Raw genomic sequence first — 17995 nt, 5'->3', positions numbered from 1 at the left:
GCACAGCACAGCACAGCGGCCTCCGCAGGCTCAGACCCACAGCCCAGGCCCAGCACAGCCATAGCACAGCGGCCTCCGCATGCCCAGGCCCAGCACGGCACAGCACAGCGGCCTCCGCAGGCTCAGACCCACCCCACAGAGGGACCCAGCCTGGAAGGCAGACCCAAGGAGAGACGCAGAACAAAACACACCAACAAGGAACCGGCTGGCCGTCAAATGAAATCAAGCCTGTGGCAGGCCGGGCTGGGTGCTTAGCAAAACTGTAACAGCCTCAGAGAGGGGAGAAGTTACGTCCCTGAAAAGAGGCCAGGAAACAGGAAGAAAGTGAGCTCAGGCTGGGTGCGGTGGCTCACGCCTGTAACCCCAGCACTTTGGGAGGCCAAGGAGGGCGAATCATGAGGTCAGGAGATCGAGACCAGCCTGGCCAACACGGTGAAACCCCATCTCTACTAAAAATGCAAAAAATTAGCCAGGTGTGGTGGCATGCGCCTGTAGTCCCAGCTACTCGGGAGGCTGAAGCAGGAGAATCGCTTGAAGCCAGGAGGCGGAGGTTGCAGTGAACTGAGATGGCGCCACCACACTCCAGCCTGGGCGACAGACCTATACTCCATCTCAAAAAAAGAAAGCTCAGGGGAGAGATGGAGTGGCAGAAGGTGCTAGACCATGATACCAAGGAAAAGGGGGGCCGAATGGGACATGAGGAGAGGGAGGGAGGACGCCTGGAGGCCAGGTCACCACCACACCCTGCCAGCCTCTGGCCCAACGCCTGTCCACCTGAGTCCAAGAAGGTACAGAGAGCGTGCAGGCCTGAGGTCCCCACGTGTGGGGCTGAAAGGCCCCTTCAGACACCTGCCACAAGTCCTGGGGACCCAGGGTTCACCCAGGCCGGCTACTCCCTGACCCTACTGATGGCCACTGTCCACAAGGAAGACAGAGACCCTCCACAGTCACGTGGCTGGCAGGGGCTCCAGAGTCTAAGGCTCATCACAAGAACATTCCAGAAAGATGGAGGAGAGAGAAGCCAGGACCCCTGGTTGACATCTGAGCGGAGCAGAGGTGAGCACGCTATGGCAACAGGACACAGAGAGGCTGAAGGAGCGGTGACCCTGCAGGCCAGCCATGTGCTGGGCTGCCAGCCCGACTCCGATGGTTAAACACGGAGCATGATTTTTCACACCACAGGCTCAGCCACGCGGGGCTGGCTGGGGGAGGAGGTGGGACAGCTGGCCCTCCCAGACACTGTCTTTAGGACAGAGGGGTCCACAGAACCGCCGTGGCACCAGAGGCAGCTGCTGGGCGCTCACAGCCAGCCCCAATTCTGGCCCGAGGGCCCAAATCTAGACCCAGGTGTCGACGCGCCCTGTGTGCCCGAGAGGTGGGGGTCTTTCCCCCGGCCCAGCACCTCCCAGAGCAGGAACGCTGGCAATGCGGCAGCCCCGCGAGCCCAGTGCTGGAGCCACAGGCGCCTGGGAGAGGCGACACCGCAGCACCTCACATATGACAGACAGGAACACGAAACAGCCCTGGCTACTCAGGAGGCTGAGGCCTGAGGATCGCTGGAGCCCAGGACCTCAAGTCCAGCCTGGGCAACACGGCAAGACCTGCTCTCAAAACAAACCAAAACAGGAAAACCGCCAGACCCCTCGGTCACGGCGGCGAGAAGCAAAGCTGCAGAGCCGGGTCTGGAGGGCGGCCCCGCCCAGCAGGGAGGTGAGGGACACGGGGGCCCCAGGACTTCCCACCAGGGCTGCTGAAGCACCCGGCAGACGGAAGCCACCTGCATCCGGGGTGACTGGAGCCACACAGCCACCACAGGCATCAAGGGTGGGGCACCCGCAGGGAAGACAAAACGCAGGGCGATTCATCCAGAAGAAAATTTCTGGAGACAAAAAGAACTTTAAGAAAGTAACGAGGCCGGCCGCGGCGGCCCATGCCACAATCCCAGCACCTTGGGAGGCCGGGCACGGCAGCCCACGTCTCAATCCCAGCACCTTGGGAGGCCGTGCGCGGTGGCTCACACCTGCAATCCCAGCGCCTTGGGAGGCCGGGCGCGGTGGCTCACACCTGCAATCCCAGCGCCTTGGGCGGCCGGGCGCGGTGGCTCACACCTGCAATCCCAGCGCCTTGGGCGGCCGGGCGCGGTGGCTCACACCTGCAATCCCAGCGCCTTGGGAGGCCGGGCGCGGTGGCTCACACCTGCAATCCCAGCGCCTTGGGAGGCCGGGCGCGGTGGCTCACACCTGCAATCCCAGCGCCTTGGGAGGCCGGGCGCGGTGGCTCATGCCGCAATCCCAGCGCCTTGGGAGGCCGTGCGCAGTGGCTCACACCTGCAATCCCAGCGCCTTGGGAGGCCGGGCGCGGTGGCTCATGCCGCAATCCCAGTGCCTTGGGAGGCCGGGCGCAGTGGCTCACACCTGCAATCCCAGCGCCTTGGGAGGCCGGGCGCGGTGGCTCATGCCGCAATCCCAGTGCCTTGGGAGGCCGGGCGCAGTGGCTCACACCTGCAATCCCAGCGCCTTGGGAGGCCGGGCGCGGTGGCTCATGCCGCAATCCCAGTGCCTTGGGAGGCCGGGCGCAGTGGCTCACACCTGCAATCCCAGCGCCTTGGGAGGCCGGGCGCGGTGGCTCATGCCGCAATCCCAGTGCCTTGGGAGGCCGGGCGCAGTGGCTCACACCTGCAATCCCAGCGCCTTGGGAGGCCGGGCGCGGTGGCTCATGCCGCAATCCCAGCGCCTTGGGAGGCCGGGCGCGGTGGCTCACACCTGCAATCCCAGCGCCTTGGGAGGCCGGGCGCAGTGGTTCACACCTGCCTCTACTAAAAATACAAAAATTATCTAGGTGTGCTGGTGGGCACCCGTAATCCCAGCTACTTGGGAGGCTGAGGCAGGAGAATCACTTGAACCTGGGAGGTGGAGGTTACAGTGAGCAGAGATCGCGCCACTGCACTCCTGCCTGGGTGACAGAGCAAGACTCCATCTGAAAAAAAATAAAAAAAACTGCCAAAAGGAAACCGGGTCTCCCGGTGCAGGGACAGCCGAGCACCGCACGCTGCCCGGGGCTCTCCCAGAACCCCAACACCACCAGGAGTGGGTGGGGAAGACTCCAGGACACCAGCTCACACGCACCACCCGCGTGGACAGAGCCCAGGCCTCCAGGCCTGCACCTGCCACCTCCAGTCACACACGAGTCCCTGCCATGGCGACCGCGTCCCGGCCCCTCTCACCCGGTATCACCTGGCGGGACGGGACGGCATGGAGGGCACGTGCCCAGGGCGGCCCACCCCTACCTTCTTTTAACAAGTCGGTGATGTCCGCCTGGTACCGGTTTCCCACTCGAATCTCTCCTTTATCCGCCAGCAGGGTCTTCTGCTGTGGGTCGTAGACTAGAGAATAGAAGAAGAAATCCTGGAAAAAACACAGCAGACAGACAGGCATCAGCGCTGTCGGGGCCGCTGGCAAAGTGTTGCCCAGAGCTCCTGCAGGGCGACACGGGCACATGAAGGAGGGCACAGCAGCCCCCACAGCTCTCGCCATGCTCGGGAGGAGCCTACAGCGGGGCCACAAGGGTCGCCGGGGATGCACCTGCCCTGTGACCCTGCATGGAGGAGACGTGCTGAGGGTCAGCAGGGGCGGCGGCCTCTGAGCAGCGGGTGGAACACGACCGCGGCACACAAACCATGACTGACTTTCCTTTCTGAGACAGGGTCTCGCTCTGTTGCCCAGGCTGGAGTGCAGCGGTGCAACTGCAGCTCACTGCAGCCTCTGCCTCCTGGGTTCAAGTGATCCTCCCACCTCAGCCTCCCAAGTAGTTGGCACTACAGGTGTACGCCACACCCAGCTACAAAACCATTCCTATCTGATCTAAGGTGTTTAAGAGCAACGGAAATCAGGAGCTCTGGGCACGACCTTGGAGGAGTGGCAACCACTGGAGAGCTAGGGATAAATCCAGACTCAGCTATGGGGCATCAGCCACGGGGCCACCTGGACTCAGCTACGGGGCATCAGCCACGGGGCCACCCGGACTCAGCCACGGGGCCACCCGGACTCAGCCACGGGGCCATTCGGACTCAGCCACGGGGCCACCCGGACTCAGCCACGGGGCCATCCGGACTCAGCCACGGGGCCACCCGGACTCAGCCACGGGGCCATCCAGACTCAGCCACGGGGCCATCCAGACTCAGCTACGGGGCATCAGCCACAGGGCCACCCGGACTCAGCCACGGGGCCACCTAGACCCAGCACCACTGGCCACCGCCCATGCAGCAGGCGCAGCCCCTCCCGCCAGCACTCCATCTCAGGTCGCCTCACACCAGGGCCCCCGGGCTCCCCCTGGGATGGAATTTGCAGGACGTAGTCTTTGCTGACCTTCCACTGTCTGGCGTTGCGTGTGCTGCACTGGGCTGGGCTGATGATTTTTAAAGCAGGCCTGTCCAGGTCCGGCCCTGGAGCCCCATCCCCAGCACTCGGCCTCGGCCAGGGCTGCGCTTTCCTCTGTGAACCTGGCGCCCACTCCCCCTCCCGTTTCCAGGTCATCTTCCTGATTCCCGTGGGCCGTCTTCTCCAGCCCTTACCTGCTTTCCCCCTTTCCTGTTCTGAAAGCTACTCTGCGTCTTTTCTTTCAAGAGCTACCTTTAAAGTCCAGCATGACACCTGCTCCACATGGGACCAGGAGCCACGCTGCCCGGCCTTCGTCCTCTTGATGGACACGGCTATCCAGAGGCCAGCTGCCAGGCTCAGCCTCAGCCTCAGCTCCCACTCTGCCTGGATCTTTTTCGATTTTTTGAGTGGGCGTCTTGCTCTATCACCCAGGCTGGAGTGCAGCGGCACCATCTTGACTTACTGTAGCCTCCACCTCCTGACTCGGGGGATCCTCTCAGCTCAGCCTCCTGAGCAGCTACAATCCTAAGTGCACGCCACCATGCTGGCTCCTTTCTTTTTTCTTTTGTTGAGGCGAGGTCTCGCTACGTTGCCCAGGCTGCTCTTCAACTCCAGAGTTCAAGTGATTCCCCGGCCGTGGCCTCCCAAAGTACTGGGATTACAGGGATGAGCCACTGCGCCCAGCCTATTTCTTTAAATTAATAAACACACGTGGTTTCTGTTTGGTGCTGGACTGCTCCGCTGGCCGAGGCCTGCGTGTGTCTGCAACTGCTGTTTCTGCACTCCTGCTTGGCTGTCACGTGGGCCCGTGTTTATCAGGACTTCATCCGTCAGGAGGGTTATCTGGGGCGAGGCAGGGGTGCGATCACGCAAGGGCCAGTGGCGTTTGCTTCTGCCGGGTGCTAAGTGTACTTCCCCCGGGGCCTGTTACATTAAATTCCCACCTTGGGGCTGCTCAGAAACCCCAGGTAAGAAAAAGGGAGGGAGTGCTCAGACGCAGTGGTTCCCACCTGGAATCCCAGCACTTTGGGAGGCCAAGGCGGGCAGATTACCTGAGATCGGGAGTTCAAGACCAGCCTGGCTAACATGATAAAACCCGATTTCTACTAAAAATACAAAAAATTAGCCAGGCATGGTGGCGCACGCCTGTAATCCCAACTACTAGGGAGGCTGAGGCAGGAGAATCGCTTGAACTTGGGGGCCAGAGGTTGGAGTGGGTCGAGATCGCACCATTGCACTCCAGCCTGGGCAACGAGAGCGAAACTCTGTCTCAAAAAAAAGAAAAAAGAGCAGGGAAAGGCGGCATGGAGCAGCAGGAGGTTTCGGGGCGCCCAGCAGCTGAACGCGTGGCCTGTTTCGTCCCGGGCGGGAGTCGACCCAGCCTTTTCTTGGGCAGACACGGCACAGACAGGATCGTCACCACACCTGCTGCTTCGTCAGGGGCCTTTTTTGCTAACAAACGTTTTCCGTGTCCAGATACATTTCTGCAGCCTCACCCTCTCTGTGTGGCTCTGTCACTGAGGGGTCCTTCTACACTGCACCCCTCCAGTGGAAACGACATTCGCGGCGCCCCCACAGCCTCCCTCCTGCCCAGCAGGTGGCTCCTTGGTTGCGGCTCAGCCTCCAGGGAAGCTGGTCCGGCAGCCTGAGAAGGTTCGGGCCAGCCCATGCTCCAGGCACGTGTTAGGAGCCCCAGCCGGGCCCTGCCTGCTCACGACTCTGCGCTAGGGCCTGAGGCACGACCACAGCCCCAGCTGAGCCACTGTCGCCTTCCGTGCCTGTTTCCAGGCTGTGTGGTGGGAATGGGGACTGGGGCCACATGGGTAGTTCAGGGCCGAACTTGGGCCACACTGTGGCCATCTGGATCCTTCAGACCCCATCGCAGAGCACCGATGGCCACGGCAGAGACGAGCCCCGCTAGGATGGGCAGGGCGGAGGCATCATCCAGCAACCTGCATCTGAGCTGGCTGGACACGCTGGGGGTGTTCAGGCCACAAGGCTCTGGCAGATGGCAGCAGAGTCCACAGGAGGCCGAGTCCCAGGCCTGGAGATGCACCCGCCCCTTGCCAGGTGTCTCCTACAACTGTGACAGGAGCTCCAGGGAACTGACACGCTCTAGACGCTTCCCCCACGTGGCCTCGGAAGACCCAGCCCTCCCGTTAGCTGCTTCTCACAGCAGCCCTGGTGCCCCCGAGCTCCACCAGGCAACATTGCTCCCCAGGGACGTGTGGCATTGCCTGGAGACGATGTTTAGCTGTCACGACTTGGGGGATGCCATGAGGTGGGTAACTGCATAATCACACACGACCCCCAGATAAGAACCGCCTTCCCCAGAGGCCAGCAGCGCTCAGGCCATGCCTGCAGCCCCAGGGGCACCTCAGGCCGGCGATGGAAGTGGCCTACGAGGACTCTGCCCGCCACCCAGGGGAGACCAGCCAAGGCTCCTGCGAAGACCCAGGTGGCCCCTGCCCCCCACCTCCGCCTCAGCCACCCCCTCCCCTGGGGGACCTCCCCTCATCAGTTATCTGGGAGGCAGGGGAAGAGGGGAGAGCCCATGCTCCTGGCCCAGGACTCTGGACGCAGAGGGTAGGGGCGGCTGCACGTTAACACACCTGGAAGCGACCGTCAGGACGCAATCCCTGCTTCCCCCCAGAACAGCCTGGGCCTAGAGCCAGGAGGGAAAATTGGCCCCGCTGCCCAGGCCAGCAGAGGACACAGGTAAACAGTGGCCCGGGGCTGCTGAGCACACCAGGCTGGGTTGGGCCTCACCTCCCGCTCCAGGTAGGACTTGAGTGACTCGGTCTCGTTGAGCAGAGTGACGCTGCACTTGCCCCTGGAAGAGAAGGACAGGCAGGCTGGAGGGCGAGGGCAGCCCGAGGGGCCGGGGCGGGAGCTGCCGGGGGCTACCTGATGTGCGTGGCGGGCAGGGACTCCAGCTGCCGGGAGAGGAACAGCTCCCGGTGCCGCAGCTGGTGCCTGAGTTTCTCCGGCAGCTCCACCATTTCCGGATTCTCCATTTCCTCTTCTATTTCCCCTGAAGGACAAGGAGCCCCGTCAGCACCGCGGCAGACACACGCTGCCGGACCAAGGCCCACCCACCGGCGCCGACACTTGGAGGCCCAGTCCCGGCAGGCGCCTCCTCCTGCCAGACACTGTCCCGCTGTCCCCACCCCATGGCGGCCCAGCGGCTCCTTGGCAGGTGCCCCTGCAGACACTCTGGTGCCCACGTGCCCTTTAAGTCCAGGCACCCTGAAAGCCCAGGTTCCCCAGGGCATGAAGACGGGAGGAGGAGGGACAGCCAGGTCCGGGCCAGCCCCAGAAGCAGCAGGCGAGAGCGAGAGCAAGAGGAGCGGGGAGCCGGCGCTGCCAAGCGCCCAGGCCAGGAGGGCGAGGGGCAGCATCCTCCATCCATCCCCATCTCGTGCCAGACAACCCCACACAGCCCACCACAGACCTCCCGCCCCAGCAGGACACCCTCGGCCGGGGCCGCACCAAGGCTGGGCCGTGGGCCGGACACAGGGAGTGCCGGCCGCGCACAGAGGCAGGCATGCAGGCGGCCCGTCCAAACTCTGTCCCTCAGCGGCGCTGCCGCCCCCAGCCCAGGGACACAGACAGGAGGACGCCCTCCTTGCGGAGGCCGGCTCTTACCTTCCTCGCCGTTGTCCGCCCCCGGTCCGGCCTTATAGCAGACTGACAGGGCTATATAACAGACAGACAGCACCCGGCAGCAGGGTCAGCGCAGCATGGTGGCCGCTCCCTGCCCAGGGCCCGGACCGAGGGCTGTGCCACCAGGGGACAGGGCAGGCAGAGCGGGGGCCACAGGCCTCCCAGTGGGGCCTGAAGACCACCCGGTGGACGATCACCTGGGCCTAAACGCCCCCTACTTCAGCCGCCCACCCACCGACGCCTAAGCCGCTTTGAGCAGAGCCCAGGCAAGCCTGGCTGCGGAGGGCCCTGCCCCGCGACCACCCCTGCCCCCACGCCAGCGGGGTTTCTCAGAGCAGGCTGTCCAGGCGAGGCTGGGGCCGGGTGCGGGCCAGCTGCATGGGGATTCCTGCCCTGTGCTAGGAACCCAGGTAGGGTTCTTATAACACGAAAAATGGGGGCGTGCAGGGGTGCTCCCGGCTGTCCCTCCCACACCCAGCACCCTGCCGGCCAGACCGGACCACAGCCAGCCAGAATGCTCACTCTCTGCTGCCCCCTGGTGGTACCTGTGGGAAGTCCTGGCTCCTCTGGGCGCCCCCAGGCACCCACAGCTGAGACTAAGGCTGGGAGCGGCCATGCTGGGCCTGTTCTGGGTCAGCCCTCTCTGGGCCTCAGGGGCCCAGGGTGTCTGCCCTGCTGAGCCTCACCTCCTCCCGGGCCATACAACAGGGCAAGGCCGACCAGGACAGCCCCAGTCCCAGGCCAACACACCTCACTCATGCCCACTCCTGGGGACCAATGAGCAAACTGCACCCTGAACTCAGACATCGCCAGGGCCAGAGGCTGGCTTTGGGTCACACCTGCCCAATGCTAGGCCCTGCTGGAGCACTGGCCCAGCCTAGACAGACACCCACAGCGGCTCCAAGACCCCCACCTCACCGGCGCCCACATCAGCAGAACAGGGCTTCGGGGTGCAGCCTGTCAGAGCTGCGGTTCCCACCTCAGGGCTGTCCAGAGCTGCAGTGAGGTGGACCTACAGCTCCCAGGAGACCCCCAACAGGCAGAAACAGCCGGGCAGGAGGTGGGGCTGGCTAGTGTGCCCTGAACCCCACACTGAGCCCTCCCTCGGACCCCGGATACACCAGAGCATGAGGCCTGGGGCACAGCAGCCCCAGGCTCAGGGCTAGGCCGGGCTCTGCCCTCGCACCCACTCTTGGCTGGGGTCTCCTGGGCCCCCACGCCCCATTCTGGGAGACTCCGAGAAGGGACACTCCCTCTGCCTGTCATTCAGCCTTGAGAAAGGCCTCACGCTCACAGGCTCTGCCAGGACTGGGGCTTCTCTGCCGCAGGGGCCGCAGTGCAGCCTGGCAGGTGTCTACCCTCCAGCCTGAGGCCTGTGCTGTGGCGGGGGGGGCGCCCCAGCAGGGACTGGGTGGAGGCAGCAACGTGGGAGAGCCAGAGGCCTCCCAGAGTGTCCTCACACCTGACCCTGGGGGCAGCCAGGGGCCTCACCACGGCTCCAGCTAGCTCATGGAGGAGCAGGAGAAACGCACAGGTGGACACGGCCTGGGGGGTGTGGGCCCTGCAGAGTCACCTCGAGGCCCAGCTGCTAGTCATGAGTGTCTGTGCTGCAAACCCCTGGACCAGCGCAGACCTGTCACCCATGACGCCCACTCCCTGCGCTGGGCTCTCCATTCGAAGCGGTCGCCCACGCAGCTTTCCAGGAAGCCCCTTCTGAAGGGACTGCGCTGAGCTTCTCGGGGGACAGTGCTCAGGCTGGGACACTGCCCTCTGCCCAGTCCCACAGCCCCAGCAAGGCCCTTCTACAAAGCCTGCCCTGTGACTCCTCCCCATCACTTTATGTCTGGAGTCCCCTTCTGGGGCCCTCCCAGCAAAAGGCCGTCCTCTGGGGCATCTGAGAGCAGAACCTCAGCCCAGGGGGCCCCAGTACCCTCAAAGCCACCGATGCATGCTCTCTGGAGCAGGGACACTGTGCCCCAGGTTCCAGAGGACAGGGCCTGGATCCGAGGCCAGCCACAAACATGCCCAACTCAGCGGTGGCGCCTGACTCCCCAGGCCACACAGACAGGCAGGGCCACATTGTGGCCACTCAGCCTGCTTCTCCAGCAAGCCGGCCCACTCCCTACAGAGCCGACAGGCCAGTCCCCAACATGAAGAGCCGCTGGCTGAGCCGCTGGCTGGTGTTCAGCACCTGCAGGGCCAGCGGCCGCTCCAGACACCCTCCAGAATGTGCAGCTTGGGGACCTGCAACACGCCAGCTCTCTTCTGTGGTGCCAGGAGGCCACTGAGTGCAGGGGTGGAGTATACAAGCTTTGAGGTCAGAGATCAAGGGTCACCCCACCTGGAACGCTCCCCCACTCTGAGCAGAGACCCAGCAGGTTCCAGTTCCTCACGAAGCCAGAGGAAGCCCGTGGTCAACTGGCAGCTCCCTTTGGGCCAGCCACATGCCCCGCAGCCCAGCCCAGCTGCACTGGCCCAGGGCAGCCCACGTCCACATCCTCTAGGTGCTGAGGAAAGGTCCCAGCTGTCCGGTGGGCAAGGCAGTGGGGACATACCAAGGGCACCTTCTTTCCACAAGCGCCTGCCCGGCCGAATCCCAGCGAAGGCTCAGGAACAAGGCACCGGGGGCTGGACGATCTGCCCGTCCCGAAGCCCGTTCCAGGGCAGGGGGATGTCACCTGGGTTGGCCTCCTGCCTCTCACCCACGGCACTGGGAGGGGGCAGAAGATGCCAGGGGCCTCCCACCCGACCCACAGCCACTCCAGAGTCCCTGGGCCACACCCTGTTAAGGGTCGTGGGAGGCTACAGGTGGACCTTGGCCCACCCCAGCAACACGGGTGCCCAGGCAGTCACACACCACACCTACTGGGACATGTCACCCTATGGCCCACAGCCTCAGCCTGGCTCAGATCCCACCCCGGTGATGCGCCAGAGCAGAAGCCAAGAACACCCCTCACACCTGCCCCACCCACAGCTGAGGGACACTCAGTGAGGCACTCCTCCAGAAAACACACCCACTGTATCTGGTGCAGGTGAGCCCAGCCCGACAGGCCCTGTGTCAGGAGCGGGTGGAGGGTGTGGGGGTCCTCCTGGCTCCTGGCTCTGAAGTCGGCGTCCCCCGGCACAGGAGACCCCACCACCTGTGAGCGCCTAATCCCAGGGGAGAAGCTGACCCCCAACGGCGGCTTCCTCCCGTGCGCTGTGCTGGCCGCAGCAGCCCCTCCCAGCCAGTTTACTGAACTTGGGTTTGAACTGTAGAGAATACGTGATTTTCTGAAAACGCTGCTCAGAATGCCAACAGAAGCCAAGCACGACTAAAGAGAGGGACCTGCGCAGGTGCGGGCAGCAGGGTCCCGCCAGCCTGAAAGTCTCCAGGTCATCATAAAAGAAAAAAAGAAGCCACAATCAATAATGGCCATACCCAGCCACACCCCATGCCAAGCTCACAGAGGATGCCAGTGAGAAACAGGCCGCTCCAGCCCCCAAGGGAACGGAGCCAGGACACCCCCACCCACCGTGGGGGGTTGAAAAGGAGAGGCCAGCAAGCCGGGCAGAAGGTGGCCCTGTGAGGCCAGGACCCCGAGAGGAAGGACCCTGCCAGCCCTCCCGGCCGACCCTCCCGCCAGGCGGGCACCCCAGGGAGGCCGGACTCACTTGCGTGCTTGTCGGCCAGGGCGATGAGCGTGCTGGAGATGTCCCGCCTCCGGTAGAAGCACACCACCTTGGCCTCCACGTTCCCATTGGCCGTCTGTAACAGCAAGGCGGGGGCGTCTGAGGAACGCGACCAAACCAGGGCTGCACAGCTCCCAGGCGGGCTCCTGGGCCGGCGTCTGTGACCACACTGCCCCTCGGGACCCCAGGAGGGCACTGCACAGAGGGAGCAAATCCTGCACCTCTGGGCGCCCATGGCATCTCTCCTAGGGAGAAGGCAGGTATGTGCACCCAACCTCCACCTGTGTCTCCAGCCTCCCTCCCGTCCAGACCCCCATGTACCGCCTGAGAACACCAGGGTCCCAGCGAGGAAATGGCCCCGCCTTGCTGGGCAGGACCGCAGTCGCTCCTGGGAGCCTACGCCCACCTATCCCAGCCCTTCTTGGGATAGCGCGGAACTGAGCAGCAGGCAGGGCCGCAGCGGGGAATACAGCATGGACCTCCAGTTCCCCAAGGCCCCAGAGGGGAATACAGCATGGACCTCGAATCCCCCTAGGCCCCAGAGGGGAATACAGCATGGACCTCGAATCCCCCTAGGCTCCAGAGGGGAATACAGCATGGACCTCGAATCCCCCTACGCCCCAGCGGGGAATACAGCATGGACCTCCAGCCCCCCTAGGCCCCAGCGGGGGATAAAGCATGGACCTCCAGTACCACTAGGCCCCAGCAGGGGATGAAGCATGGACCTCCAATCCCCCAAGGCCCCAGAGGGGAATACAGCATGGACCTCCAATCCCCCAAGGCCCCAGAGGGGAATACAGCATGAACCTCCAGTCCCCCTAGGCCCCAGAGGGGGATGAAGCATGGACCTCCAGCCCCCCTAGGCCCCAGAGGGGAATACAGCACAGACCTCCAGCCCCCTAGGCCACAGAGGGGGGCGCAGCATGGACCTCCAGTCCCCCTAGGCCCCAGCGGGGGATGAAGCATGGACCTCCAGTCCCCCTAGGCCCCAGAGGGGAATACAGCATGAACCTCCAGTCCCCCTAGGCCCCAGAGGGGGATGAAGCATGGACCTCCAGCCCCCCTAGGCCCCAGAGGGGAATACAGCATGGACCTCCAGCCCCCTAGGCCCCAGCAGGGAATACAGCATGGACCTCCAGCCCCCTAGGCCCCAGAGGGGGACGCAGCATGGACCTCCAGCCCCCCTAGGCCCCAGCGGGGGATGAAGCATGGACCTCCAGTCCCCCAAGGCCCCAAAGGGGAATACAGCATGGACCTCCAGCCCCCCTAGGCCCCAGAGGGGAATACAGCATGGACCTCCAGCCCCCCTAGGCCCCAGAGGGGAATACAGCATGGACCTCCAGTCCCCCTAGGCCCCAGAGGGGGATGAAGCATGGACCTCCAATCCCCCAAGGCCCCAGAGGGGAATACAGCATGGACCTCCAGTCCCCCTAGGCCCCAGAGGGGAATACAGCATGGACCTCCAGCCCCCCTAGGCCCCAGCGGGGGATGAAGCATGGACCTCCAGTCCCCCAAGGCCCCAGAGGGGAATACAGCATGGACCTCCAGCCCCCCTAGGCCCCAGAGGGGAATACAGCATGGACCTCCAGTCCCCCGAGGCCCCAGAGGGGAATACAGCATGGACCTCCAGTCTCCCTAGGCCCCAGAGGGGGATGAAGCATGGACCTCCAATCCCCCAAGGCCCCAGAGGGGAATACAGCATGGACCTCCAGTCCCCCTAGGCCCCGGAGGGGAATACAGCATGGACCTCCAGCCCTCCTAGGCCCAGAGGGGAATACAGCATGGACCTCCAGCCCCCCTAGGCCCCAGAGGGGAATACAGCATGGACCTCCAGTCCCCCTAGGCCCCAGAGGGGAATACAGCATGGACCTCCAGCCCCCCTAGGCCCCAGAGGGGAATACAGCATGGACCTCCAGTCCCCCTAGGCCCCAGAGGGGGATGAAGCATGGACCTCCAATCCCCCAAGGCCCCAGAGGGGAATACAGCATGGACCTCCAGTCCCCCAAGGCCCCAGAGGGGAATACAGCATGGACCTCCAGCCCCCCTAGGCCCCAGAGGGGAATACAGCATGGACCTCCAGTCCCCCTAGGCCCCAGAGGGGGATGAAGCATGGACCTCCAATCCCCCAAGGCCCCAGAGGGGAATACAGCATGGACCTCCAGTCCCCCTAGGCCCCGGAGGGGAATACAGCATGGACCTCCAGCCCTCCTAGGCCCCAGAGGGGAATACAGCATGGACCTCCAGTCCCCCTAGGCCCCGGAGGGGAATACAGCATGGACCTCCAGCCCCCCTAGGCCCCAGAGGGGAATACAGCATGAACCTCCAGTCCCCCTAGGCCCCAGAGGGGAATACAGCATGGACCTCCAGCCCCCCTAGGCCCCAGAGGGGAATACAGCATGGACCTCCAGTCCCCCTAGGCCCCAGAGGGGAATGAAGCATGGACCTCCAATCCCCCAAGGCCCCAGAGGGGAATACAGCATGGACCTCCAGTCCCCCAAGGCCCCAGAGGGGAATACAGCATGGACCTCCAGCCCCCCTAGGCCCCAGAGGGGAATACAGCATGGACCTCCAGTCCCCCTAGGCCCCAGAGGGGGATGAAGCATGGACCTCCAATCCCCCAAGGCCCCAGAGGGGAATACAGCATGGACCTCCAGTCCCCCAAGGCCCCAGAGGGGAATACAGCATGGTCCTCCAGCCCCCCTAGGCCCCAGAGGGGAATACATCATGGACCTCCAGTCCCCCTAGGCCCCAGAGGGGAATACAGCATGGACCTCCAGCCCCCCTAGGCCCCAGAGGGGAATACAGCATGGACCTCCAGCCCCCCTAGGCCCCAGAGGGGAATACAGCATGGACCTCCAGTCCCCCTAGGCCCCAGCGGGGGATGAAGCATGGACCTCCAGTCCCCCAAGGCCCCAGAGGGGAATACAGCATGGACCTCCAGCCCCCCTAGGCCCCAGAGGGGAATACAGCATGGACCTCCAGTCCCCCTAGGCCCCAGAGGGGAATACAGCATGGACCTCCAGTCCCCCTAGGCCCCAGAGGGGGATGAAGCATGGACCTCCAATCCACCAAGGCCCCTGAGGGGAATACAGCATGGACCTCCAGTCCCCCTAGGCCCCAGAGGGGAATACAGCATGGACCTCCAGCCCCCCTAGGCCCCAGCGGGGGATGAAGCATGGACCTCCAGTCCCCCAAGGCCCCAGAGGGGAATACAGCATGGACCTCCAGCCCCCCTAGGCCCCAGAGGGGAATACAGCATGGACCTCCAGTCCCCCGAGGCCCCAGAGGGGAATACAGCATGGACCTCCAGTCCCCCTAGGCCCCAGAGGGGGATGAAGCATGGACCTCCAATCCCCCAAGGCCCCAGAGGGGAATACAGCATGGACCTCCAGTCCCCCTAGGCCCCAGAGGGGAATACAGCATGGACCTCCAGTCCCCCTAGGCCCCAGAGGGGAATACAGCATGGACCTCCAGCCCCCCTAGGCCCCAGAGGGGGATGAAGCATGGACCTCCAGTCCCCCAAGGCCCCAGAGGGGAATACATCATGGACCTCCAGCCCCCTAGGCCCCAGCGGGGGAATACAGCATGGACCTCCAGCCCCCCTAGGCCCCAGAGGGGGACGCAGCATGGACCTCCAGCCCCCCAAGGCCCCAGAGGGGAATACAGCATGGACCTCCAGTCCCCCTAGGCCCCAGCGGGGGAATACAGCATGGACCTCCAGTCCCCCTAGGCCCCAGCGGGGGAATACAGCATGGACCTCCAGTCCCCCTAGGCCCCAGCGGGGGAATACAGCATGGACCTCCAGTGCCCCCAAGGCCCCAGAGGGGGATGAAGCATGGACCTCCAGTGCCCCTAGACCCCGCTGACCTAGGAGCGTCCTCAGAACAGCTCTGATCACAACGCAGCAGAACGCTGCTTGGCTTCGGCCGGGCATGGGGCCAGCCCTCCCATCGCCCTCCCAGAGCAGCCACGGCCCGTGCACCCACCACAGCTCCTAGGGGCACTCCCACCTGGGCTGGCTGGCAAACGTCTCCAAGTGGAGACCACTGTAAAATGCCACCACAGAACGAGTTTCTGTAACATCTTTACTATTGCAAGGATCGTGCTGTAATTCTAATCACTGTGCAAGTGTTTAATGGACTACCATTCATAACTTTTTTTTTTTTTTTGAGACGGAGTCTCACTCTGTCACCAGGCCGAAGTGCAGTGGCGCGATCTCGGCTCACTACAACCTCCGCCTCCCAGGTTCAAGCGATTCTCCCGCCTCAGCCTCCCGAGTAGCTGGGACTACAGGCGTGTGCCATGACACCCAGCTAACTTTTTTTGTATTTTTAGTAGAGACAGGGTTTCACCATGTTGGCCAGGATGGTCTCTATATCTGGACCTCGTGATCCACCTGCCTCAGCTTCCCACATGGCTGAGATTACAGGCATGAGCTGACACACCCGGCCAACTAGGTAATTTTAAAATTTTTTGTAGAGACGGGGTTTTGCCACATTGCTCAGGCTAATCTTGAACTCCTGGACTCAAGCAATCTGCCCGCCTTGGCCTCCCAAAGTGCTGGGATTACAGGTGTGAGCCATGGCGCCTGGCCACTTTTCTTAAAGATAATTTTGTTTAATGTTACAAGTGGCCTGGGTGGTTCACTCCCAGGAGTTCGAGACCAGCCTGGGCAACATGGTAAAACCCTGTCTCTACAAATTGTTTTTAAAAAATTAACCAGATGCAGTGGTGTGCGCCTGTAGTCCCAGCCACTTGGGAGGCTGAGGTGGGAGGATCACTTGAGCCCGGGAAGTCAAGGCTGCAGTGAGTTGAGATTGTTCCACTGCACTCCAGCCTGAGCAAGAGAGCAAGACCTTGTTGAAGGAGAAGGAAGGAAGGGAGGGAGGGAGGGACGGAGGGAGCAAAGTGCTCAGAGGCTCTGCGGAGCCCGCCTGGGAGCAGGGCGTCCCCCAGGGTGGAATTCCGGATGCATCTCCTCTGCCCTTCCGATCTGTATCTGCTCACTATGGCAGTATGAACCCTGGGACCACCACGCTCTCCTTCAAGTCAGAACCCAACACGGCCTGACCCTCCTGCGGTCAGGCTGTCCCAGTGACGTGCTCCACCACAGCGGGGAGACATCCACATTTTATGACAGTGAGACTCAGACCGCGCAACGTCGAAGCGAGCCACGACCACTGCCAAGGCACACGACTGCAGCTCCCCACCCGGGCAGCCGCACCGCAGGGCAGGCTCTTCCGCATTCGGGTTCCCGGCAGCTTGGCGCCTCCGGCCAGCCTCCCTTCCACTTGCCCTGATAGGAGCCTTTCCCTTCCGGAGCTCTGCTGCCGAGCACTTTAGGGAAGGATCAGCGATGATCCCATGAAAAACTAAGCAAGTGGAAAAAATGAGACGATCGTGAACCTCAGGAAGCAAAGTCGTTCAAAGGAAGAAGAGGAAGAATGTCCCCGTGCGGCCTCACCGCCTTTCCCCGAGCGGACGCAGTCCACACAGCCATGCTGGCGGGCGGGGTGTCTGTGGGGATGGGAGCCTGGCCTGAGGCGCTAAGCTGCTGGGAACCCCAACTGCCGACTGCCCTTCAGCACGGTCCGTGACCCGGGCCGGGGCCGGGGCTTCTCAGGCCACCCAGCCCAGCTGGTGCCCTCCAGGCAGTGCCCGCACCTGCCAGCAGTGCCTTCTCTCCCACCTTCCTCGCCCTGTGGGTGCAGAGCTCCGGCGCCCCTTTCCTGTTATTTGAGGGGGCGTTTGGGCCAGGGAACAGAAGGGAGGTCTGTACTCGACCAGCTGTGACCCCTGGAAGCCCCACCCAGAGCTCCTTGGCGTGGAAGGCACTGGCCGCTCGGTGGCAGGCCCGTGGGCTCTTTTCCACGTGTGGAGGTCTGGCTCAGCTGCCCTGCCTGAATTGTTCAGGGGTCGTGCCCCTCGCAGGCTGGAGCGCCGCCCAGAGACAGGCAAGCATCCGGCCGAGCGGCCCTGGCCCCGAGGAGGAGGAGGGCGTCCAGGACGAAGGGGCCGCCTCTGGGCCTCTCTGACGCCGTGTCTGTAAGCCAGCCCCTGCCTGTGCACGCCTGCAACCTGCTGTCTGCGCATGCAAGCCAGAGAGGGGGCTCTGGGGAACCCTCCCAAAGGTGGCACTCGGCCCGGCACCCAGAGAGGCACCGCAGCCTCCCACCCCAGGCTGCCTGCCAGCTGGGCGTGTGGGGCCAGCAGTGCCGCCTGCCGGCCGCCATCCACTACACAGACCCAGGAGGGACACCAGGCCTCCCCAAGCCATGCTT

The 17995-nt window shown here is 63.6% G+C and overlaps 1 protein-coding gene across 5 annotated transcripts in view; it reads right to left on the bottom strand.

The window, feature by feature from the left end:
• Positions 1-17995, bottom strand: part of MTA1 (metastasis associated 1) — a 54579-nt gene that overhangs the window by 15282 nt on the left and 21302 nt on the right. For 3 of the 5 annotated variants that reach the window (XM_064375277.1, XM_064375278.1, XM_064375281.1), the window contains exons 3-7: positions 11697-11790; positions 8025-8075; positions 7284-7410; positions 7146-7209; positions 3287-3404 (exon numbers count right to left, since the gene is read on the bottom strand). In XM_064375277.1, the coding sequence (XP_064231347.1) occupies positions 3287-3404; positions 7146-7209; positions 7284-7410; positions 8025-8075; positions 11697-11790 (454 nt within the window). The remainder of the gene's footprint in view (positions 1-3286; positions 3405-7145; positions 7210-7283; positions 7411-8024; positions 8076-11696; positions 11791-17995) is intronic. The other 2 variants (XM_064375279.1, XM_064375280.1) reach the window with 1 other exon arrangement.

The sequence above is a fragment of the Aotus nancymaae genome, unplaced genomic scaffold (genome assembly GCF_030222135.1).
Source record: "Aotus nancymaae isolate 86718 unplaced genomic scaffold, 86718_ANA_hifiasm-v0.15.2.pri h1tg000011l, whole genome shotgun sequence".
Taxonomy (NCBI): Eukaryota; Metazoa; Chordata; class Mammalia; order Primates; family Aotidae; genus Aotus; species Aotus nancymaae.
Note: the sequence above shows the minus strand (reverse complement) of the source record. Positions and strands in the feature narration are given on the sequence as shown.